The sequence below is a fragment of the Simochromis diagramma genome, unplaced genomic scaffold (genome assembly GCF_900408965.1).
Source record: "Simochromis diagramma unplaced genomic scaffold, fSimDia1.1 OVJJ01000205.1, whole genome shotgun sequence".
Classification (NCBI taxonomy): domain Eukaryota; kingdom Metazoa; phylum Chordata; class Actinopteri; order Cichliformes; family Cichlidae; genus Simochromis; species Simochromis diagramma.
The window spans coordinates 18,026,893-18,052,454 of NW_024386782.1; the positions used below are offsets into that span (position 1 = coordinate 18,026,893).

Consider the following 25,562-nt stretch of genomic DNA (forward strand, 5'->3'; position numbering starts at 1 on the left):
ACTTTTATCATGCCTGTTTTGTTTTTTGTTTTTTTAAATTAATGGTTGTAATGATTGTAACTAAGGAGAGGAACTTCTAGTCAGACATTAATCAGCTGCTATTTTAGGGTCCATTAATATATCACCATTAGCACACAGGCACTGCCTGCTTCTGTTTAGTTTATACAGCAAACGACACAGTTTCTTTTTTTTTTTTTTTTTTTTAATTGCCAAGGAGTGTCTTAATTTGTGATAAACGTACTGCAACAGCTCAAAGATAAGATTTTGTCCACTGTAGTTCACCACCATGCAACAGTAGATTACCCTGCCTTCATAAACTACTGATAGTGTATATCCCACACCCTTTCCTTGGGTTGAATATGGCCTTTATGAAACTGAGGGGGGTTGTGGGCTTTTTTTGTTTGTTTGTTTTAACGTTTAAATGTGTTCCATGAGGTAAAATAGACAACATGCTCGTGGTAAGTGTAACATTTGTTCAAATTTGCATATTTCCCTGAAACACTGGGAAGAAAATGAAAGCTTGACTATCGGAGTGAGTTTCCGAGAGAAAAATCCTGTATTAGTGATGATAATTAGAGTAATAAAAACACTAAATGTGACAAAGGGTGACAGCGGGACAGTGCGGGATCTGTGAATAACTTGAAGGGGATCTAGGCAGGTATGGCAGGATAACATCTATATGATTTACTTTTATTTTACTCAGAAGAAACTTGGCTTGAAGGAAGGGGGCAGAGATCAAACATGAGAGAGAGAATGACCTGAGAGGGCCCAATAAAAAGTCAAGGATTATTTTGAATTATAGATCATGCAAAGCCGCTTTAGTGGAATCCGCTTCTATGTAAATATAGTCTGAAATCTTTATGATCGTTCCACGTTAACCTTTGTGTCCTGTTTGGATCAAATTTGAGTTGTTTTGACACACAAGGTTTCCTCACTACTGCTTGGAAAGTGCTAGTAGTTTGTAGACTAGCTGGTAATGTTGATAATAAATGTGGACTTTCTATCATTTAACAATGAAGACAGCGGCTAATGAGAGGGTTATACATGGGTGTCTATTAAATCCCAACACTTTTTCCTTTTAATAGAATTTATTTTAAATCATTTCTTGTATGTTTTTATGTTTTAAACGGGGCATGAAATTGTGTGAAAATGGATGTTATTTACAGAAAAATGAGTGTTATAAATCCTAGAAAATCCACCCTGTATTCTCTCTGAAACTTAAATTAATCATCCATTCATTTATGTCAGACTATTTATACATTCTAAGAAATCTGTAGGTCAGATTTACGGGTCAGCACTGAGGGAGTGTCTGTGAAGGAGTTCTTGGCCAATACTGTGAAAGCATGAAGTATGAACAGTATGTAAAGGTTAAACACCTTCCTAACTCGTCACCACGAGGACAGAAAGAAAAACAAATATCAGGCTTAAATAGGTCTGAAAAATCTATTTCTCTTGATATTGTTGCTGGGCTCTTTTTCACACTGCCATCTTTGACCTACAGCACCTCTACCTTTTGCCCCATAGCCTCAGGACCATAATGTCATTGCAGTAAATGCAAATAGTCTGCAAACAAAGTCAAAGTCACCACAAACCAGTGCAAATACCGAACCACAGCAGCAATAAAAACCTAGACTCAAGGCATTTTATAGTTAAAAACCCCACCTTTATTTTATATGTATGAGGAACAGATTTTCATTTAAAATGAAACCTTCCTGATATGATCGTCTCAGTGCGTCAGTTCCATCGTGTCATTAGGAAAATAGTCAAAGATCAGGCTGATGACTAGAGACCAGAAGTTCACCTTTCTTTCTGATGTCATAAGCAGCCAGGTTTGAAGACAATTAAACCACACCCCATTAAATTACATAAGCATTGCTGCACTGCCCATCTGTGGGAGGTTACCCAGAGCCATGCAGCACTGTCGTGATGAAGCTTTTACAAGGCTTTCCATTCTTAACTGTGACTGGTTAGCAGGGAATTCCTTATCAGAGCTGAACGGGCTGACGCCTGTGAGCAATCAGCCAAGTATACTGTCATGACTTTAAACCCATGAAACTTTAATAGCGATTTCCTGATGATTTAAGGAACAACTTCTGACTGTCAGGAAAGATTAGCCTCTTGAAGACCCAGCACACAATGGTGGACTCCCCACACCCTGTTGCGTACAATAGGGCTTAATTGATAACAAGAATGCTGATAATAACACTGTTGTGGCAGAAATCTGATCCCTCATCTAGTCTAATCTCATATTTACATCTTTATTGCAGCAGCAGGGAGATGCTCAGCTGTGTCTCCTACAATTTACACAGGCAGGGTCCAAAGTCTCAATAAACATCCATCCAATATGATCCTGGTAAATCCACCACCAAGGACATTTATGTAAAATCTCCTTTAATAAACGTATTATCTTCTTATTTAACTTCTTATTTAAACAACATGACCTGCACGATTTGTTGATTTCAGCAGGTTGTGCATTTTAAGATTTGGTCCTGTACAGTAGTAGTAGTGGATGTAACCTGATATAAGCTTCAGTAGGAATACTGCAAGTTCAAGGTGAAAAACATTTGGATGAGCTCCCCTAAATTGCCCAGAAAGACACACATCACTCCACTGTGACAAGTTCCTTATTCACTTCTGAGTAAGCGATCCATTTCTCTTCCTCCTCTTACAGTCAGTCCAAAGTCAAAGCGTCATAAAACCTCTGTCACTCATAGGCACGCTGAGTTTTATCCTTCCTCATACGGAGACGGATTCTATAAGACGCAAAGACGAGGAACGAGACGGGAATTAATGAAGATCCCACACCAAAGGATCATCGGGTAGACCGTTTTCATTTTAACAGTGACATTAACAGTGCTCTGTGATTTTTCTTACCGCTGCACACCTTGAGCGCTGACATTGAACACAACAGTTCAGATTTAAAAAGCCAAAAGAAACCCTTTAAATCGTCAGTACTTTGGTAATTGCAACTCATTGTATGGATTTCTTTTTCTTTTTCTCTCCAGGGACTAGAAATAAAAGAAACTTGTGATGTTGAGAAAGGTAAGGCTGAAACAAACTCGAGATAATAACTTTGGAGATGTGAGTTTTATTGAGAGAACTGCCGCCCCACCGAGTGTCACTTTGTGTTCCCGGAAACTGAAACCTAGTCCCGTGTCCCTGAAGGACAACGTGAAATCTTTCTGTCTTTTGCTTTCAGGGGGAATGGGTTTGGGTGGACTCGAGCATAGGGGTGCCCATCGGAGCAAGGGTCAAAGTAACACCGTCGGGTCAGCGGTTGCTGGTGGACGATGAGGGAAAGGTAAACAGTGCTTTTGCACTCTCACAGGGTAAAAGTCAAACATCCCAAAACAGCAACAGTTGGTGTTATGTCGCTGAGTGTATTCCCGTTTTCACCCTTCCTCAGGAGCGCAGGTTGTCACCGGAGCAGGAAGCCTCCCTCAAGATCATGCACCCTACATCGGTGGAGGGGGTGGACGACATGATCAAACTCGGGGACATGACGGAGGCCGGTCTCCTCAGGAACCTCCTGCTCAGACACAGACAAGGCATCATCTATGTGAGCAACACACTGAAGGAAAAAATGATTTTTGTCGCCAGTGTTTCTACATGCTTTGGACGCTTGTACTTTAAATCCCCGACTTGACGTCAAGTATCTTTATCTTTACTGTCATTGTATAAACATGACACAGCAAAGCGTCTCCCAGAGCCAAATATAGAAAAAATATATTACAAGACAGAGAAGACAGTTGCTGAGGATAAAAAGCAGATTAAAAGTAAAATGGATTTGGTTCATTCAACTCAGTTTTCAAAATATCTACACATCATGAGGCCAGCACGCTGTGAATGACTTGATATAGACACTTAACGCTTTTGCCCAAAGACAGCAGGGATCTGCAAACCTGCTTTGGATAAGTGGTTAAGAACAATTGGATGGCCTGATAATGGATTATAGGAAATATTCCTTTAATTTGTAACGGTTCGTTTCTCCCAGAACACCTTAAAACATCTTCCCTTGATGTTTGATTCCAGCCTCACACGAGTCGTTCAGATTTCTCTCGCTGGGATTTCTTTCTTTTAATCAACTTTGATTCAGTTGTGGCAAATCAGAACAATAGAACATTTTAAATCTCCAGGCAGACTCCAAATTTGCACAAACTTCACTGTCGAACATTTAATTTTCACTATCTTTTACTAGTGACAATACATTTTTTATTCAAGAGTTAAAAAAACAAACATTTACTGATTCGCAAATAAAAACACAGACGCTGTAACATTTATCATTTTACAGGTCCGGTGGACAAACTTTCTAAATGTTCATACTCTTACCTTTTTATTTAGTGTCTGACATAATGAGATGGATATGAATAGACATAAGTAGCAGATATAAGTAAGCATTCTAATAACTTTAATAACTGCTCTGTTTTTAGCCGTGATTGAAAATAGCATTGGATCATTTGACAAGAGCAACATTAAGTATCTTGTCACTCCACACACAGGATGTACCCTTAACATCATTTTGGTTAAATTTTCAATTCAGTTCAATTCAGTTTATTTATATTGCACCAAATCACAACAACAGCCTCAAGACACTTTATTTTGTAAGGTAAAGACCCTACAATAATACACAGAAAACAGAGAAAGCCCCCAACAATCAGATGACCCCCATAAGCAAACACTTTGAAAGTGGGAAGGAAAAACTCTCAGATTCAGGGAGATGTTGTTGAATAGAGCCAGAGATTAATAATAACTATTGACTGTGTATAAACACGTAGTAAGTGGAGAAAGTTGAAGGAGATTCTTTTCTAATGCAACATTTCTCTGATTGTGTAGACCTACACGGGCTCGGTGCTGGTGGCCGTGAATCCATACAAAAATTTTCCAATGTACACAGAAGAGCAGGTAAGGATATGCGCAGCTGATGACTTCACTGTGATATCGCAGTGATCTACTTCACACGCGTACCCTCCTTTTTGTCTCCAGGTGAGGTTATACCATAAGCGAAAACTGGGAGAGCTCCCGCCCCACATCTTTTCCATCGCTGAGGCCTGTTACTTTAACATGACTCGCCATCAAAAAAACCAGTGCTGCATCATCAGGTCAGCGTCTGTTATGTCACTGAGGATCTTTAATATCTGAATTTGATTCTTTACAACTGCTCATTGATTTGATCCATCTCTGTAAGTGGGGAGTCTGGAGCAGGGAAGACCGAGAGCACTAAACTGATCCTGCAGTACCTGGCAGCCGTCAGCGGTGAGCTCTCTGAGCAGCGGATTGAGAAGCAGATCCTGGAGTCCAACCCGATTCTAGAAGGTAGAAAACACCAGCCAAAGAGTGTACATTCATTATTAAATGTTGTCTTTATGGCATGGATAAACAACAACAACTTTTTTTTTCTTTTTGCATTTCAGCTTTTGGAAACGCTAAAACAATCCGCAATGACAACTCCAGCCGCTTTGGGAAATATTTGGAAATCTTCTTCAACAAGGATGGAGTGATTGAGGGTGCACGCGTGGAGCAGTATCTTCTGGAAAAGTCTCGTGTCTGTCATCAGGTGAGGCAGCTCTGTTCAAGACAACCTTTGTTATCTCTCCACGGGGCGGGCTTGTGCGGTAAACCAGTAAAAACACAACACGCTATGTCTGAAGAGTTTGTTTCAGTCGATGTGCTGTTGTAGGCTTAATCTCGTGTGCTGCTGTTGCCATTGTCACTATCAGTACCATCAACAAGAGGAGTGAAGCTAAAGTAAACATGTTCCCACCCAGCCCGCATAAAAACTTGCGTGAGCTTATCATTTTGTAACACTAATGATTAATTTTTTCCTCTGCAACCTCAGGCTCTGGAGGAGCGAAATTACCACATATTTTACTGCCTGCTGACAGGAATCTCAGCAGAGGAGAAAAAACGCCTGAGCCTCGGGAATGCCAAGGAATACAAATTCCTTACCAAGGTATTGCAATAAGGAAGGCTGTGACTGCCCGCATTGCTGGTGAAGTTATTGTGATGTCGTGTAATTTATGGAATAAATTCTGCTAGTTCATTGCCCAGACTGTCCTGTAGTTTTAAAGGTTTTATTAATTCACAGCAAGTTTTCTTTTTCTTTTTTGTAAAAAACAAAACAAAACAGACATTTCTACACTAGATAGTAGAAAAATAAGAAATTGTATGTCATGTAATCTATTAGTCATTTACTTTAGTGTGTAGTATAAATTGCAGTATTGTTAATTATTAATTGGCAAAGCTGTAAAACTTATGAAAATACAATTAAAAGTTTTAAATCTACGCACCCCTTCACATTTTCCAAAGCTGTCCTGTGGGCCAGATTGGAGTCTTTGCAAGGCCTGTTCTGGCCCCGAGGCCTTATGTTTGACACCCCTGCTTTCCCCTAGCTATTCTAAATCTTGTCTCTCACTCTTCAGGGCAACTGCATTGCTTGTGGAGGACGAGACGATGCCAAAGACTACAGTCGTATCAATTCCGCCCTAAAAACGCTGAATTTCTCAAGAAAAGACTGTCATGAAATCTTCAAGCTCCTGGCGGCCATACTACACCTGGGAAACGTCTGCTTTGAGGGTGAGGATACAGAGTTAGAAACTATGTAAAGATTTTAGCCTGCACATAATGGAGCTTAGTTTATCTTTAAAATCATTTCCCTATCAGATTTCAGCAGAACAGCTATTCAAGTGTTGCCTAACGTTTAATCAAACATATCTTCATTCCTAATTTTATCGAATGCTAGATTTTGATTCAGTGCCAAAAAACAAGCATATAATAAATAAGAGCATCAGTAGGCCTGATGATACCTATGGCAGATTGCAGTCTGTTCAGATCTATTATTAAATGAGTGAACGGATTTATTGTTCCATAAACAGGCAGCTAGTTATACAACAGTGAAACTGAATAGCAGTGAGCACCTGAATTACATAAGACTAAATCATTTCTACACTTTGAATTTGTCAATGAAATTTTTTTTTTTTTTTTAAATGGAGAAGTTGATTTATTGGTTTATTGGTTTGGCTCATGTCACCGTTTCCCAAACAAAGTTGAGAGATAGTGTCATGATTTTTTACATATAACTTTGGCAGCACGGTGGTTAGCACTGTTGCCGCACAGCAAGAAGGTCCTAAGTTCAATTCCACCATCAGGCCGTGGTCTTTCTGTGTGGAGTTTGCATGTGTTTGCGTTGATTCTCCCTGGGTACTCTGGCTTCCTCCCACCGTCCAAAGACATGCAGCTTGTGGGGTTAGGTTAATTGGATAATCCAAATTACCACTGGGTGTGAATGTGAGTGCGAATGGTTGTCTGTCCCTGTATGTTAGCCCTGCGACAGACTGGCGACCTGTCCGGGGTGTACCCCGCCTCTTGGCCTATGACAGCTGGGATAGGCTCCAGCGACCCTGAAAAGGATAAGCGGAAGCGAATGGATGGTTAGAACTTTGGAACAGCTGTTTTGGAATGAATGAAAGTTTCTTTGTTTCACTGACACCAGAGAACCAAAAGAATATTAATTTCACCATCAGCTTTTGGTCCCTAGATGCATCTGTTGGATTTGTGCATTAGCATTATTTTATGTTCCAAGCTAGATACATTTGTGACTTGTACTTGTGTAGTTGGAAGTGGTTTGGTTAAATCTCCTGACTGGTTGTAATATCTTTTAAAACTCACACTGACCTCATTTCACAGGATTACTCCTTACAGCTGTTATTGTGCTGTTTGTGTCTTATGTGTGAATTTGTGTTTCCATCAGCCAACACTCAAAATAACCTGGAAACCAGTGAAGTCAGCAAATCGGAACATTTCAATGTGGCGGCATCACTACTGGAGGTGGGTCTCCTTCTCTATTAGCAGGTAAGATCTACTTTGCTATTAAATAGCACTAGTAAAGGTTTTTTTCTATGTTTCTTGTGCTTAAAGGTGGAGAAGCCCACCCTGGCGACCAATCTGACTCATCGATCCTTTAAGACCAACCGCGAAATGGTGACTAAACCTCTGAGCTGTGAACAGGCAGCTGACTGCAGAGACGCCTTTGTGAAGGTAATGAGGGAGAGCCAGCAATTTTAAATCACTGCTTCCTTATTGGTTCCTGGCTTAGGATGAAAGAAACCTGGGCCCTGTAAATGCTGCACGCTGTACTTTATGAGGAAGCGTTCCAGTTTCACTGTGATAGAGCAGGAGATGGTTTCCAACCTTTGACTGGTGCTTACAGCGTTGCTACAGTTACTCGGCATGTTTTAGAAAACTCTCGTCTTACTTTTCCTTGATGAGCTTCAGTGTAGATTGACTGATTTCTTATGATTGTAAGGTACAAGACGTGTAAAAATCCACACACATCGTCACCAACATGTGGGTCAGGTGCAGAGCTCAAAAGAAACAATTAAATATAGAAAAGAATAAACAGTTTGCGTGTTTCAGAACTCCACTAAAATGTAACTCTGCTGGGTTTCTGTTCTCTCAGGCGATCTACAATAAGCTGTTCATATGGATTGTTAAGAAAATCAACAGTGTCATCTACAAGAAGCTGACCAGCAACTCCAAATCAGCCTACCTGTCCGTCGGCCTGCTTGACATCTTTGGCTTCGAGAACTTCAACACTAACAGGTCAGGAGGATTTTTTTTTGTACTTCCTGTTTTGTACTTCATCAGATATTTTTTTCATTTTGACTTTTTATTTTGAATTCAGTTTAGTTTATGTTAGTTTCGTTTTTATTGTTGTTATAAATTTTTATTAGTTTCAGTGTTGGTTTTACTCTTTATAGCTATTATTGTAATTAGGGCGTATGCCAAAAGCAAGGTTTTACAAAGTCAGTACTGGCATTACAATTTAAGAAACAAAAAAAAATTGATAGCAGGTGACTCACAGGCTCATAAACTTCCAAAGTCTCAATAAACATTTTTGTCAAAGCCTTAATAGACAAGTTGTGATAACAAGAATATATTTTTTATTTTCACAAAATCATTTCAGTTTGATTTTTTCTAAACTCTAGTTTATCTTTTTAATTTAGTTAACTAAAAAGTCTAGCACTCTTTTTCACTTTAGCATTGTTCAGCTACAATAACCTTAGCCTGAACTGTTGATGCAAAGCAGCATAGATTAGATATTTAAGGAAACAAGCAGCTGAACCTAATAAAGTACATAATAAAGTGGCCTGTGAGTGTACATTACCAGTATCTTCATTTTTACCCATTCGATTAGTTGAGTCAAACGTATTTCTCAGATATCTTTAAGCTTTCACAGCCACAGCACTGCCGCCCTGACATATTTATGAAACATTAGACGATCAGACAGAGCTGGCATTTCGTGGTATACTAAGGCATCTAATTTTCACAGTTATCACTATTTACAAGCCATCGTTTATTTTACAGTTTTGAGCAGCTTTGCATTAACTTTGCCAACGAGAAGCTGCAGCAGTTCTTCGTGGCCCACATCTTCAAGCTCGAGCAGAAGGAGTACATGAAGCAGGGCGTCGTGTGGGATAACATCAACTTTAGCGACAATCAGAAGATTCTCGACCTTCTAGCTGGAATACAATGTAATGTGCTGGCTCTTGTTGATGAAGAGAGCCACTTTCCAAAGGTATGCTTCTGCTGAGGTTTCTTATTTAAGGTTCTGCCCTGCTGCAGAAGCTTTTTTATTCAAAAGAATCACTTGGTTGGCCTTAGGGTACAGACGCTACGATGCTAGAGAAGTTGAACCAGCACCACAAAGGACACAAGAACTACATCGCCTCCAGGAGTGAACGTGACACAAACTTTGGGATTTGTCACTTCGCTGGCCTGGTTCAGTACGACTCCAATGGTAGGCAAGCAAACAGCAAATATTAAAACCTCAGCCAACGCAAGGTGCTCATGAGCGCAGTAATACTTTGTTGTTGCCTTTTTTCTCCTTCCTCAGGTTTCTTGGAAAAGAACAGGGATGCTGTCAGTTCGGACATCATTAAGATGCTCGACATGTCTGCCAATAAGCTACTGCGTGACATATTTGAGTCTGAACTGTCAACCAATGGGATTAAGGCTGTTAAAAATAAAAAGTTCATCATGACCCCAAGCAACTCTCTGCGGGTATGAAAGGATAAAGTCATGTCTGATCCTTGGGCAAACTGCAATAAATGTTCCTGTGTCATTTAGTTTCATAACGCTGCCAATGTTTATTTGATCAGGTGTATCAAGGACTTCATTTTTGAGTTTTTCCTTCTGTCACGTGTCATCCTCACAGGGATTGGCTGACACTCGCAAACAAGTGCCGACGCTGAGTGGCCAATTCCGGCAGTCTCTGGACTCCCTAATGAAGGCTCTGTCTGCCTGCCAGCCTTTCTTCATCCGCTGTTTCAAACCCAACAATGGCAAGCAATCTGAGGTGAATGAGCAACTGCTTCTGCCGCCATGGCAACACCATACAGTTGCTGTGTAAACTGAGCAATCATGTATGCTAAGAAAGGGAAATGAGGGGATAGCTTGTGATAAACTAGTGTATTTCAGCAAACTAATGTTTGCTGAAATTAAGACATTTCCTTTAAATCCTGTCATTTCCCGAAATGATAAGGATGTTGCTGTGTTTTTTGTTTTGTTTTGTTTTTTTATGTTTACTGCCATACCATTTGCAATAGAGCTCATTCTGTTTTGTGCCATAAACCAACGGAGCCAATTTCCTGTTAAATATCACCTGATATCACAGAGAGTAAAGTACAATGCTGCGCTAGTATCTGTTGAGCTTTTCTCACCCTTTGGATTTAGACTAGAAGTCATGAAAAGTTCACACATTCTGAACTCCCTGACCAATATTGTGGCAAAGCGTTGTTAGTCCACAGTGCCACGTGTCACAGTTCTCCTGTGAAATCCAAGCACCTGCTGGCAGGACTGGCACTTACTTGGTGATCGTGGTCCACACAGGACCACTTCAAATTCAAATGGGTCATTAAGTCTCAAATCAGCAAATGCTTTGTACATTTTCTGCTTGACCTTCCCTAATTTACCTAAAAATCTAATGAGCCAAAGTTTGAGCATATGTAAGGATTGCTATGAAAAAAGCACTGAATTTTCCAGGGTTTTATCTTCAATAGATTTTTAGATATTCATGTTCAAAAATTACCACATATTTCAAAGTGTGAAAAAATATCCGGTGGGTCGACGGGCCATTTTTCAAAAAAATAGATCTTGAAAAGTATTTGAGAAAAAAATTTCACAGCAATCATTATATATGTTCAAACTCGGGACCATAAAAAATGTTAAAATAAAATTTGAAAACATTTTTGACATGGAATACCTCAGAGGTATTTGATAGCTTTTCTTCCAGCCTCTCTGAGGTTAATAGCTGTTGTAAAAAATAAAAAAGTGAGAATAAACATTGGGTAGATTTGAAATTTGATAGAATCAAAATCTGGCACACTGGTGATATTTCAGGATATATTTCACATGTGCCAAATTCGGCTTGGATGATCATTTGATTGGGTACACACTCAAATCAAGCTTAGAGTAATGAACTGCTGACATTTACTGTAGATGTGGAAATCACCCCATAGTCCAGCCTGAAAAATAAAAAGGTTGGATAGTTGTTGTGGTAAGAGAATATTCATCACCACTTTAATTTGTTCTCTTCTAGGTGTTTGACAGAGAGCTGTGTATGCGTCAGCTGAGATACTCCGGCATGATCGACACCATCCGTATTCGGAAGCTGGGATTTCCCATTCGACACACGTTCGACGACTTCTTAAAGCGCTACAGGGTGCTCCTGAAGACGACCGTCTGCAACCCCAATACCGTTAAGTCATGATGCATCCTGTTTTTGGAACCCAAGATGTGAAAATGAGTCTTTTATTGGGTTCTCTCGTCAGCTCTTAACTGATACATTCTTTACTGTCTCTCCAGGAGTCTGCTCTGGCCTGTTGTAAAGCCATCTGTGAGGCGGTGATCGAAAGGGAGGGCGAATGGAAAATAGGCAATACCAAAGTTTTCCTAAAGGTGCCGAAAACTTCTAACCATGTTGTATTGTAGCTTTTTCTCAAGGCACAAGATGGTAAATGGCCTGTATTTGTATAGCACTTTACTAGTCCCTAAGGACCCCAAAGTGCTTTATACATTCAGTCATCCACCCATTCACACACACATTCACACACTGGTGATGGTAAGCTACATTGCCTGGGGTGCACTGACAGAGGCGAGACTGCCAGACACTGGCGCCACCGGGCCCTCTGACCACCACCAGTAGGTAACGGGTGAAGTGTCTTACCCAAGGACACAACGACCAAGAATGTCCGGGACTCGAACCGGCAACCTTCCGACTACAAGACGAACTGCAAACTCTTGAGCCATGATCGCCCCTTAGATGATCGTGGCCATGACATAGCGAAACACTAAATCAAAGAGACATTACATCTCTCTTGAATGATTGCAGAAAATGAATCCACATTAATGTGGATTCATTTTTGGAATATGATTAAAGATTGAAGTTTTCTTCAATATCAGAAAGTCTTTTTTTAAAAATTCTCTTTATTTCAGGATGTCCACGATTCTATTCTTGAAAAGCATCGGGAACAAGAGCTCAGCAGGGTAGCTTTGGTGATCCAGAGAGTCATGCTTGGACAGAGAGACAGGTGCAGGACATCATACACATTCATATCCAGTGCAGAAGGGACACATAAGAGGAAAGGACTGCACATATGAAGGCTTAAAAATACACCTTTTTAATAACTTAAGTTCTTTGCTTCAAATCTCTTGTAGAAAGTCTTTTCTGAGGAAGCGTTCGGCAGCTGTGGTGCTACAGCGGTCCTGGCGAGCCTACATGAAAACAAAGGTTCAATAACCTTTTATAGAAGTCAGAGCTTGTAGCTGCCTTGATGTTTAGGGAGGACTCACCTCAGGTTTGCTTCCCTCTTTCGGTCTGACCAGGTTCAGCGCGGCTTTGAGCGGCTGGCAGCACTAATCCGTAGCCGGAAACTCCAGGCAAAGTACCAAAAGCAGCGAGAAGCAGCAGTCGTCATACAAGCACAGGCATGTACTCTCATGTAGCAACTGTTTAGTGCAATATGTTACAAGTAGTTGTTTTTTATTGTTTGGAATATTGGAAAATATCGCTGTATTTGATCAAATTTTAAGCATTTTATAGTGAAATTAGGATATTTTATCAAATCTTATCAAAATCTACGTTACATATCGGTTGTTGTGTATTTTATTAATTACTGATATTTTTGTTATTTCTTAAATAATTTGCTTTAAATTGCACTGATTGATCGGGTTTAGGTACGAGGCTATGTGGCGAGGAAGGACTTGAAGAAAAAGAGAGAGGCAGTCACACGGCTGCAGGCGCAAAGGCGAGGAGTGCTGGCCAGAAGGGAAGTTGAGTCCATGATGGACACGGTGAGTGCTCAGCATCTTGGAAGGTAAAGTCACACAAGTTGCACTCTGAAAAGGAGCCTACTTTCAAACCTTTTTTGTCTCTTTTGTGTCTCGAAGGCTTTAGTTTTAAAACAGCTGGAGGAGGTCTCACAGATACTGGACAATGAAACCAAGTCAGAGTCAGAGCACGATTCAGACGACGAAGATCTTCCCGTCACGCCTTCAGTCAATGTAGCAGAAGAAGAAACTTCAGAATCTGAGGTTAGCTGATTCTAATTCTGTCATGTTAACATGTCCTAGTTTTTCTTCATTGAGTGTGTGCGTTTAAGATCTGGTATAAATTCTCTTTTCCCTCCAAAGACGAGTCACAGCAGTCCAGAGCCTGTAAAGATAATCTCTGAGCTCTTGGAGCCAGAGTTGATAGTCAGCCCACCATTAAACTCGATATCCCCGACCCCTTCGGTGGATGAAGATAAGGAGGAGGAGACCGATGACTTTGAAGACGACGGTGATGAGTTTTCATTCTACAGGTTCAGCCAGCGTTACTTCCAGGACAGCGCCAGCCACACGCACATACCCTACCGACTCAAGAAGTCTCTTCTGCATCACGATGATGAGGGTGACACACTGGTGAGAAGTCAGACGGGAACGAGTCACAGCCGTATCACTATTAACCCAAGAGATTTCTCTCCTCACAAACAGTTTCTCATTCCTCTCCTCACCTCCAGGCATGTCTGACTATATGGTGGATCATTTTGCGCTTCATGGGGGATATACCAGAACCCAAATCCTCAGATGCCATATCAGTGGCATCAAGCAACACGCCCCAGGCTCCACCCAGCAGGCAGGGCAGGAGGCTGAGCAACTTGGTGGGACTGGACCAGGTAAACTATTACATATATCTTATTATTACACTGAAAAAAAAAACAATCAAACTATTTAACCTCTAGTAATGATGTCATTCTCGGACAGAAAATACTGAGGAAGAACAAGAAAAAGTTTGACAGAAGAGCCTCTTCTATCCCCGAGGAGGTGATTATAATACTCTTCATTCTGTCTTTTTTTTCTGTCACTGATTCATAAAACACACTCTGTGGCAATTGTTATTATTATCACTATTGTTTGTATTATTGTCATCGTAACCAGCCAGAAAACTTGACAGGAGAAGAGGATGTTATGATTGGAGAGGGTACCACGCTGCAAAGGCCACTTTCAGACTTGGAAAAAATTCACGTCATCATCGGCTATGCTCTGTCAAAACACGGCATATGGTAAATGCTGCCTTACAAGTATTTTGAAGAATGAACAATATGATATATCTGTAAATAACTGTAGGTAAATGTGTGTAAGTAATTTTAAGTAGTGTGAAATTGTATGCTAATTTTGCAGAAAAACAATAATTTTCTCATCTTACTAGACGGGCTATAGTTTTTGGGCTGTGGGCCGTATTTACTTGGATGTGTGATGAAAGGTTTCTCCCACTGAAAACGAGTCAACTTTCTGGGATTTACACAGGCTGCCTAAAATTACTTAGACATCAATTAAAATTACATATGCAGTACTTAAATGTAAGTATTTGTAGATAAATATGATTACATTGTCATTTCGATTATAATAACTACAATTCCATTTAATTACAGGGAACTATGGTTATGGGCTGTATTTTAAGATGTTACCTACTTTTTTCATTTTTTTGGTTCTCTCTCTGTGCAGGGATGAGATCTATTGTCAGATCTGTAAACAGCTGTTGAAAAACAATGACAGGAGGAATCGTATGCAAGGGTGGATTCTCCTCTCCATCTGTCTGGGGATTTTCCCTCCAACAGACCTCTTTAGGAAGGTCAGTCTACATAAAGTCATTTTATTAATCCTGCCTCAAACTTCATATTTAATCCTTGTCATGCCACTTTACTTGAATTTAGCCGAGGTATTATCGTGTTGCTTACTGTGTCCTGTTCTGTGCTTCACAGTATTTAGAGAACTTTCTCCGCAGAGGGCCATATGACTACAGGGGGTATTGCATTGAGCGCCTGAAACGTATCGTAGCCAATGGACCAAGAAAAGAGTTGCCCTGCTGGATAGAGCTACAGGTAAAAAACAGAAGGTGCTCCAATATGGTGCTGAGGTCACTGTTTATTTAGTTTTAACTTTTGGCCAGCAGCAGCAAAATTTGAATTGTGGTTGGAAACAACTGATTTTTTTCTTCTTCCTTACCCTGCACTGAAAGGCTGCCAAGACCAGGAAACCCATTGATACGACTGTGGCAATACAGGATGGTCGAAATATTGAAATACAACTGAACTCGTCCTCCACATCTGAGGAAGTCTGCCAAGATGTGGCCAATGACATCGGTCTCAAAGACACCTACGGATTCTCCCTGTACATTAGGCTCTATGACAAGGTCAGTGAAAGCTTCTGATTCTACATCAAGGCTTGGGTACTCTGTACCTTCTGACTGTAGGTTCAGACTAGTCCAGTGCAGAAAGATTTGCAGTTTGCCACACTCATTCAAACTCTGCTGACTTCTCGTCACCAGATGTGGTCTCTGGGGAACTCTGGGGCACACGTGCTAGATGCAATATCTCAGTGTGAGGAAGAGATGAGGAGGCAAGGCAGACTGGAGAAGGATACCCCATGGTCGCTGTCCCTCCGCAAGGAACTGTTCACACCCTGGCACGAAAGTACACTAGATGAAGTCAGCACAGATCTTATCTACAGGCAGATCATCAAAGGAATCAAGGCAGGAGAGTACGTTGCTGATAAGGTAAGGCTTTTTCTTTTTTCCTGAAATATTACAGAAAACAGTGTGTAATAATAATAATAATAATAATAATAATAATAAATTTTATTTACAGTCACCCCTCATGACACTCAGGCTATTAAGTTCCAAAATCGCAGTATGCACATCTACTTTTCTGGTGTATTTTCATCTTATGTACAAAATAAAGCACAACGCTTAAGAGACCTTAAATATAAAAAAAGCCTCCAAGGCACTCCCCTTTCAAAATAAAATAAAAATGCTTTCATTTTCATGGCAAGGTTTTGTAAAGGACTGCAGTCTCTTCCAGTGATAAGCTAGCTGCCTTATCACGTAAAACAGTTAAAGCCAGTAAAACTGCTGCAGTCTGAGAAGTAACTCATGAATAATTATTTTAATATCCTTCTTTAATCAGGATTTATATTGTAACAATAGAACAAGTGACAAACCCACAGAAACCTCTCGTTCAATCTTGCAGCTCCTGTAAGCCTTATAAGACATCTTAGCTTGGCTTTAGCTTAGCTAACGTTTAAGCAAATGGCAGACAGAAGAAGAAAGTGAACAACTAGCTTGGATACATGGTGGGATGTATGTAACGGCCAAAGAGTTGGAAAAATATAACGACTAGGAAAGTGAAAGCCGATGTTAATTTAAATGGAATAGCTGACTGCTTACATTGCTTTGTGGCTGTCAGACGCATAGACGGGCAACCATTTCCTACTAGCTTAGCCTGAAATTTGTAGATGTTTGTTCACGGCTAGTTTCTATTGCCTGTGTCTCACTAAAGAACAAGGAAGGATTTGGAAAACAAGAAAATCTATCAGTAAAGTTTTATTTATTTATTTTTTCATCCATTGTGTTTTTAGAGTAAATGCAATAATTGTGATTCTTAAATGAACAAATTAAGAGTAAGAAACTAGATAACTGTAAATGTAAAATTTACTATACTGTGGTGCTAAACAGTATATCAGCAGGCATTTTGTAGTTTTCAAATATTTTGCAGCTCAAATAAGTTACTTAGTGAGGTCAACTATTTCTTATTTGTCCACTTTTTATTCTACTATAAATTTTATCATGATGTTCTCCAAACATTTTATCAACTGTATCTAATAAAGTTGTACTTTATCTACTCAGGATGATGATTATATCCAGCTGGCAATAATGCACTATTACATCATGTTTGGCTCCGAGTATAGCGTTGAGAACTTCACCAAAGTGGTTAATGAGTGCATCACCACCCAGCTTATTGAAAGCAAGTCTAAAACAAGATGGACCCAGTTCATCAGCTCAGCACACAAAGAGGTAAATCAGTCTATTTTATGTATGGTCAGCATGGATTGTTTTAAAACATAACGCCTCATAAAGGCACCCTCACAATCGTCGTTACCTCATGTAGGGTCCTTATGTCAGTGGGAGGCAAAACTCGGATGAGGTAAAAGGAGAACTGGTGGACATCGCACGCAAGAAGTGGGCAATCCACTTTTCAAAGTTTTTTGAAGTCACAATGATGTCAGGTGAGTCTGCGCACAGCTTTTTTCACACAGAGGCTGGGATATACAATCCTTTTACAAGTGAATGTTGCCGTGTTACACATTTGTATTGCAAACTTTACTTCTGCTAACTAGCATTTATGAATTCCAATTCACTACTTAAAATCTGCAACACCATATCTGTCCACAGGACCACCTTTGCCCAAAAGCAGATTTATTGTGGCTATAAACTGGACTGGCATCTTCTTCATGGACGAGAGAAATAGGCAACTTCATGAAATTCCTTACATAGCAGTTAGGAAAGTCCAGGAGAAAAGGTACGGTCTCACATTTTTATGTCTGTGTGTATGTAAATTTGCTCTATTTACTTTCTTAAAAAGCTTTTTAAATTGTGCCTTTAAAAGAATCTAATAAAACTGACACTGATGATTATGACCCATTTAGTGACAGTGCCCAGACCATTAGCTTGATCACGATCACAGGAGAGTATGTCCTGAAGTCTCCTGAAGCTGAGAAAATTGTAACACTGATAGAGAACAATGTGGAAGGGCTGAGACAGCGCTCAGTGTTTGCAACCGCTCAGCAGGACTCTAGCAAATCAGGTAAGAGTCTACAGCATGTTCAGTATCCATAAATACAGTCACGCACACCAAAACACTCACGTCTGTCTGTCTCTGTACGCTTCTGCAGATGACCCGCTGTTTCTGGTTTGTAAGCGAGGTGACCTCCTGCAAGTAGACAAAGAAAAAAGTGCCCCTAATGAGAGCTGTTTCATCGCCACCAACAAGCGCACTGGCAGCTCTGGTGCAGTCTATAAGAAAATATTGCTGTTCCTGCCAACTCTTACCGAGCCCACTAGTGAAATGCTGGTAAAGTTGACTTTACCTTACATGTTGAGTAGTTATGACTAGTTTATCAGAGCTCAGGTATAGGCAAATCACTGATTTCATTTTTTAATGGTGTTTTAATGGTAAAGACTTTACTAAAGAACAGAAAATCTTTACAGACATGAAGATTTTTCATCGTGCGCTTCTAAGTCTATGCAGTGAGAGATGCACAAGTTCTGTTAGTTCACATCACATAACGCCCTCTTGTAGTTTATCTGGCAAATTGCTTCTGACCCTTCAGGAACAACTCAATCCAAAGCAGGATAAGAGGAGAGCTTCACTAGTTCTTAACCCCGTTCAAGGAGAAGAAACAGTGGCCCCTGTCTCTTTGAAAGAGTTTGCCCTTGAGAATTTCAGGTAATACTGAGGCTCTTGTATTTTTAGCTAAACGCCACTTCTCAAAAATGTGGCATTCATGTTTGACTCTTCATTTGGCAAATCGAACAGCACTCGTGCAGACGATATTTAAGCTCTTTGTCCCTCGCAGATCTGTGAGTGGCGGTCGGCAAGGATACAAAGGAGGCAACAGGGAGAAACTGTGGGTCATTTCCAGAGAGCCTCTCAAGCAACCACTCCTGAAGGTGCTGGTCAACAACTCTGAGCTCAGCAACCTGGCCTGCAGTGCCTTCACTGATATCCTTTTAAAAAACACATGAACTGGTACCTGCATTTATGGATTGCTGAGATGTTTTCTTATGACTAAACCACAGTTTAACTAGCATCCATACTGTTGGTTCACATAGGCAGATATTTGAAAGTATGGTACCAAATTCTTCAGCAGTTTGTCTGTAATCTAAAGAGGAAAGAGCCATGTCTAATTTTAATGTCGTTTGAGTGAGTCCTTAACGTTAGCCTCTACCCATCCTGAAGTACATGGGCGACTACCCCATCAAACATGTCCGCAGTCCCGTAGAGTTGACCGACCAGATCTTTGGTCCAGCCACAAAGCATGAAGAACTGCGCGATGAAATTTACTGCCAGATCATGAGACAGATGACCGCCAACAGCAACAGGTTCTCCAGTGTGCTTCACTGTGTCGGAAAGACACCAAAACAATAATCACAAAAAATCCATTTCCATCATATCGTTTTCTCTTTCTTCCCCTCACATCAGTTTGAGTATGGAGCGTGGGTGGCAGCTGATGTGGCTGTGTTCAGGCTTGTTCCCGCCCAGCTGGGATTTATTGAAACACACACAGTGCTTCCTGGAGTCGCGGCCCAGATACCCACTGGCTGCTCTTTGCCTGGAGAGGCTGCAGGAGATCTGCAGGTCAGCCTGGCGATACGAACACTATTTAGAAACAAAAATCCTGAGAAGATTAGAATTACTGACTATTTTGATACTTCAAAATGTGGTTGTCCGTATTTTAGAAATAGCATTGCTTTAAAACTGGTATTAAATTGTGATGAAAATCTAACTGACAGAATCTACTCTCTGGTAAATGCTGGCCCCCAAAATTACCACAATGCACTGATTTGTCAGACGCACACTTTAGAAACCACAAAAAAGTTTATCAGCTGAGTTTACTGAGTTTAATTTTTTTTTTTAAAAACATATCCACAAGATAACACCGGTATTGTAACTTAGTGATCTGAAATTCCACATAAATATATTTTTGTGTGTGTAACTTCATTTGTTTTGTATACTCAGTAAGAAGCCCAGGAATCTTCCTCCCCATTTCGTAGAAGTGGACGCTATCCAACAGAACAGCCCTAAGATCTTCCAGAAAGTCCACTTCCCAGATGATACAACTGATGTAAGAACCTGCATTCAATAATTTTTTGGATTTAATGATAATTTTAAAAAATGCAATCGTTTGCACAACTCATAAATCCCTATTTTATTCACAATAGAACATGAAATCATGTTGAATGTTTAAACTTGAATGTTTACCCCTTTGACGCATAGTGGTCACTACAGTGGACAGCTATCCAAATGCTGTTTTCTTGAGTTTGTGTCAGTGTTGATGATATACTTGCACATAAACCACTACATTGGACACTGATGTGTCCATACCCTGCCACCCACTGGTCGTTTAATATTACTATAGATGTATGATGTGTTTCATTGTAATTATTGTTATTTAACCCTTTCATGCATGAATTATGACAACCTTGATCATGATTTTTTTCTTAAGCATTGTTATTCATCTTTTCAAGCCTAAAGATGAATAAAAAATCCTGATCGAGGTTGTCATAATTCTGCATGAAAGGGTTAAATTTTGCTATTTGATGAAATATATTCAGTCATTTTGATTTGGATCGAAGCAACATAGCTCAAAAAAATTGGCAAAGGCTAGAAAACCTAAAAAGAAACCTTTGCAGGAATATTATTGCACTGTTTAGGTTATGTGGCAATAGATCAATAACATGACTGGGTATAAAAAGAACATCTTAGAGGGGCGGAGCTTCTCAGAAGTAAAGCTGAGAGGTTCACCATCTGCAAAAAATTGCATTTGCAAATTGTGGGAAATTTTCAGAATATTATTCCTGAATGTAAAACTGGGAAGACCAAATATCCCATGTTCCAGATATGCTGCCTTCTTTTTCTTTGGGATAAAGCTCTCTTAAAATGGACTAAGGCAAAAAAAAAAGCCTGGATCTCTGATGCCACAGGGAATTGGCAGCTTGCATATCTGAAAAGAAACGACCAATGCAGGTTTTAGAGCAACATGTGCTCCCATCCAGATGACGTGTCGTCCAAGGAAGTCTGTGCATATTTCGGCAAGACAATGTAAAATTGCATACTGAAGCTTTTGCAACAGGATTGCTTAGTAGTAGAGGAGTCCAGGTGCTGAACTACCTGAAGTCCAGACCTTTTACAAATTAAAAACATTTGGCTCATCAATGCTGTGACACATTTAACATAGTGTCACAGCATTTTACATAGTGTCACAGGTTTCTTGGCATTGGAGTTGTATTAACCATAAGAGAGAGATTAAGAATCAGTTTTGCCATTAAATGTCGATTTAATGTTATCATGATTTCTTGTCCTTGCTGTGGCGCAGATAGTCGAGGTGACATCAACAACCACAATTGGAGACATGTGCATCAGCATCGCCTCTCAGCTCATTCTGTACTCACCTGAAGGATACGGCCTGTACCTGAAAACACTAACCAAGGTGGTGTTGCCTAACACTGTCAGTTCAGTGTTTTCGATCAGACATTAGCTTGTACAGTGATCTGATAGAAAAGACGACAATGCTATGCACAATATCACAATACAGTCCATATGTAACAAATACATCTTTTTCCTTTATGTGATGAAGCTTTTTTGGTTTCAATTCTTAGACGGTGAGCATGGAAGAGGATAAATATTTCTTTGACAGTCTAAAGATAACCTCAGACGTCCCCAAAAAAAGAAAAAAGGGGAAAGAAGGTAATGGAGTAAACCAACTGCGGTCACTTTTTTTTTTATGCATGTCTTTGCCTTGACAGATCTAATCAGTGTAAATCTCACTTTTTTTAGTCACTCAGACCAATTTACCTTCCTTGGTGCTCTTTAAGAGGAAGCTCTGGTTCAATGTGAACCCGGGGAAAGATGTGAAAGCAGATCTCACTTTCCATTTCCCACAGGTATCTATAGTACAACCACTCTCTTTATTCACTGAGATTCTTTTCATGTTTAAGATGAATAATTGCCACGATATCTTACCTCGAATTTGCTTCTTTGCAGGAACGACCGAGGTACCTGCGGGGATACCACGACTGCACCAAAGAAGACATGATTACCCTGGGTGGGCTCCTATTCAGAGTTAAAGTAGAATCAGACATGTCACAGTTCGTCATGATCCCCAAAATGTTGAAGGACCTGGTTCCTGCTGACCAGCAAAAAATCATGTCCCCTGATGAATGGAAGAAGGTAAAGAACAAATTGTACAGAAGCACCCCCCAAATGGTCTATTTCATGTCTCAGAAGATGGGATTGGAGCTCTGGTGTAAGGCTATTTTATGCTTTATTGTTTTTCTTGCAGCACATCATCTCCTCATACAAGCAGCAGAGTGGCATCACAGTGGACGAAGCCAAAATCGACTTCCTAAAAATCATTTCAAGTTGGCCAACCTTTGGCTGTACCTTCTTTGAAGTTAAAGTGAGTTAGCTGGAGTAAGTGACAGACACACTGGCCCGCAAGAATTTGAGGAAACTGATGTTACGTTGTTTCATTTGCAGCAAACATGTGAATCTAGCTACCCAGCTATACTTCTGATCGGCATCAATAAGCAAGGGGTTCGCTTAGTAGACCCAGAAACAAAGGTATGTTCAATAAAAAGCACAATATATTTATATTTTTACAGTAGCCTAAGGTCATTTGTGCTTATTTGCAAATAACATTGCATTACTTGAAACTCTTTTAGGACACACTGATAATGTACGAGTTCAGCCGCATCACAGAATATTTCAGCAAAGGCAACTCCTTCCAGATGACCATCGGCACCATGTTCAGGGGCATCACCTTTGTCTGTGAAACCCCAAATGTGAGTGACGGGCTTTGAATGTATTTTGATGCATGACAAAACACAGAATTTCCTTTAGAATGAATGCCAATAAATGTTAAGGAGAATAAAATATGATGTGAAAGATTTGCACAAAAAGAATCATTCTTTTCTTTTTCAGGCCCACACGATCGAAGACCTCCTCAGATCCTACGTCAGCATGTATGAAAAGGCAAGGCAGGCCCCCCTTAATCACAGGAAGAGCATATTTTCTTAAGGTTTCACTGGCAGAAGTATAGACTTAACCTTTGTGGATTATATGTACTCCTGCCCAATGTCTCTATAGGAATGTATTTGTATCCTTAAAAATACAAACTCATCAATTTGTACATTTAGATTTTAGCATTTACAATTCTTTCTAATGAACAAGCATTCAAACTGTAATATTTCCATTGTTATCGCCTTAAATGCAGTAAAATTCTGTTTTCTGAAGAAACGGTTGCATGTCCACGACTTCCTCTGACATTCATGTAACTGTCATGGCATTAAACTATGACGTCCAACTTTGTCCTTATTCCTACAATGATTAACATTTAACAGTAAATTTTACAATTCACAAAACACTGATTACATTTCCCTGCTGCTTCTTATGTCTTGCATTTTAAAACACAGCTTTTTTTTAGCGCACATTCCCATCAGTTTCAAAATAAAACATTTTTAAAAACCCACTTTTCACCAAGAAATATGTGCACTTGCATTAAAACGCAGCTCCCTTTTCACAAACAGGAACCCTTGTGCATGGAAGTATTTTCCATTTTCATTAATACGTTTAGGATATGTGAAATTCATGTTAACAAACTGTTAATCTTCACATGCTTTGTAGTGTTTTATGCAACAAACCAGAACATTATAATAAGCCTGTGGCCTAAAATAGACCAGATTGTTGTTAAGGGAGGGGAAAAAACTAACTGATAAACTATTCTTTACTGATCGAGACATATTCAGTCCTTGCTAGGTCTTAAAGTTAGGTCAGTATGGTTAGGTAATAATGACATATTATACTGTGTCATTATTATTACTATTATTATTTAACAAAAAGCTAAATGCAGAAGCAGTGCATGAAAAACTATAACAGCCTGTGATTCAGTAACTTGTATAACAACACTACCAATAACTTAATAACCCAAAGTAATCGTATTCCATATTATTTTATCAGTTTTTCACATCACTGTAGAGGAACTTTGCTTCACTCTTTTTTAAAGCATTACTTCAGCTCAGTAAAGTTTTCAAGCAGTCATTTATGCACACCTCAGAGTCCCGCCACAACATTTCAATCAGGCTGAGGTCTGCACTTCGACTGGGCCATTGCTACACCTTAATTCTTTTCTTTCTTCGGTGGTTCTGTGGTAGATTTGCTGCTATACTTGGGATCATTGTCCTGCTGCGTGACCCAGTTTTGGCTAAGCTTTAGATGTCGGACATAAGGCCACACATCTGACTCTAGAATACTTTGGTATACAGATGAGCTCATGATGTAAAGCCCAAATCATCACCCCTCCTCCACCGTGCATCACAGTTGGTATGAGGTGTTTTCTACAGAGGTGCCAGCACTTTCTGAGGAATCAAGTACATTTGATTAGCAGCACTTAGCTGCTACTTACCCCTTTTAATTCCTAAAAGCAGTAAGGGTGTGCTTAGTTTTTCCACACACTGCATTTTGGCTTATTTAATGTTAAATAAATAATAACTCGTTATAATAATGTTGTGTGATGTTGTTCATTTGAGATTGTATTATAGAGTAAACTTTATTCATATGATTCTACTATTACTTTTTTACTATTTCTAATGTCTCTTGAATCTGTAGTTAAACTAATCATTTTAGTCCATGAGGTATGGTCATCTTCATACGATGCGAGATTTGAAAGTTTTTCCCTTTTCAGAAGGATTCTTGATTGTCTTGTAAATATTCTGATGAGTATATTTGTTACTACTTTTAGCCTTATTGAGTAATCGCCTACAGTATGCTACATAACTGCAGATGCATATATTTACTAATACTATATTTCAATATTTTTTAAACTACATAGGTACATTAATTTTTATTCCAAGTCTACCTGCTTTTTTATTACTGGATTGATTCATATATCATAAAATGATATAAGGAAAGAAGGATGTTGGCATGGACTGCATCCTAAATTGTCTTACTTTTATCTGGACTTTGAACGTGTATCAAGGTATTTTAAATGTTTCTTTATTTTCTTATAATTGATCGAGTTTTTTGATGCTTGAAAATAATTGAAATACTTTAAACAGAAAATTGCTTGTTTTATATTTTTTTTATATTTAACAGTTGGACTGTTGGATGCCTGAGCTGTTATAAAAAGTCATACCTCTGCAACTGTGCAGCTACTTCTTTTCCGCTTCACTTCCTCTGCTTTGTCAAACTTTTATTATTTTCTGAAAGGCCATTATTGTTGCAGGCCTTAGCTGTGTGCAGTATAGGCAAGCCGGAGGCAGTTTGTAAAATGTCAGCCAACACTCCCGGTTTTCCATCAGGCATTTGATGCTCCTGGAATGTCGTGGCTGCTTCTTGAATATCAGCTTGCCGTCAGCCCTTTCCTCATAACACAACTCCAGTTTCATACCTGGAATTACATCATAACGG

At 39.7% G+C, this 25,562-nt stretch overlaps 1 protein-coding gene across 2 annotated transcripts; it reads left to right on the forward strand.

The window, feature by feature from the left end:
- The first annotated feature begins 105 nt into the window (after positions 1 to 105).
- LOC120727876 (unconventional myosin-VIIa-like) lies at positions 106 to 23,465 on the forward strand. Of its 2 annotated transcripts, none has more exons than XM_040022460.1 (49): positions 106 to 3,042; positions 3,200 to 3,301; positions 3,407 to 3,559; positions 4,834 to 4,902; positions 4,984 to 5,099; positions 5,186 to 5,313; positions 5,412 to 5,554; positions 5,837 to 5,950; positions 6,420 to 6,573; positions 7,748 to 7,824; positions 7,915 to 8,034; positions 8,456 to 8,598; positions 9,364 to 9,574; positions 9,661 to 9,796; positions 9,893 to 10,059; positions 10,214 to 10,354; positions 11,597 to 11,755; positions 11,863 to 11,955; positions 12,493 to 12,587; positions 12,715 to 12,787; positions 12,883 to 12,984; positions 13,234 to 13,350; positions 13,447 to 13,590; positions 13,690 to 13,959; positions 14,058 to 14,213; positions 14,302 to 14,361; positions 14,476 to 14,600; positions 15,043 to 15,169; positions 15,300 to 15,419; positions 15,557 to 15,730; positions 15,866 to 16,093; positions 17,222 to 17,389; positions 17,484 to 17,601; positions 17,768 to 17,894; positions 18,022 to 18,179; positions 18,268 to 18,446; positions 18,706 to 18,821; positions 18,952 to 19,097; positions 19,324 to 19,477; positions 19,578 to 19,733; positions 20,115 to 20,220; positions 21,472 to 21,585; positions 21,755 to 21,842; positions 21,933 to 22,039; positions 22,140 to 22,325; positions 22,438 to 22,554; positions 22,635 to 22,718; positions 22,820 to 22,939; positions 23,079 to 23,465. In XM_040022460.1, the coding sequence occupies exons 1-49, from the start codon at positions 3,031 to 3,033 to the stop codon at positions 23,172 to 23,174; spliced, it is 6,369 nt and encodes a 2,122-aa protein (XP_039878394.1). In that variant the 5' UTR covers positions 106 to 3,030; the 3' UTR covers positions 23,175 to 23,465. The 2 variants fall into 2 exon arrangements, with proteins under 2 accessions (XP_039878394.1, XP_039878393.1); XM_040022459.1 differs by having other exon boundaries at positions 106 to 2,819; positions 3,006 to 3,042; positions 3,200 to 3,559.
- Positions 23,466 to 25,562: the final 2,097 nt, after the last annotated feature.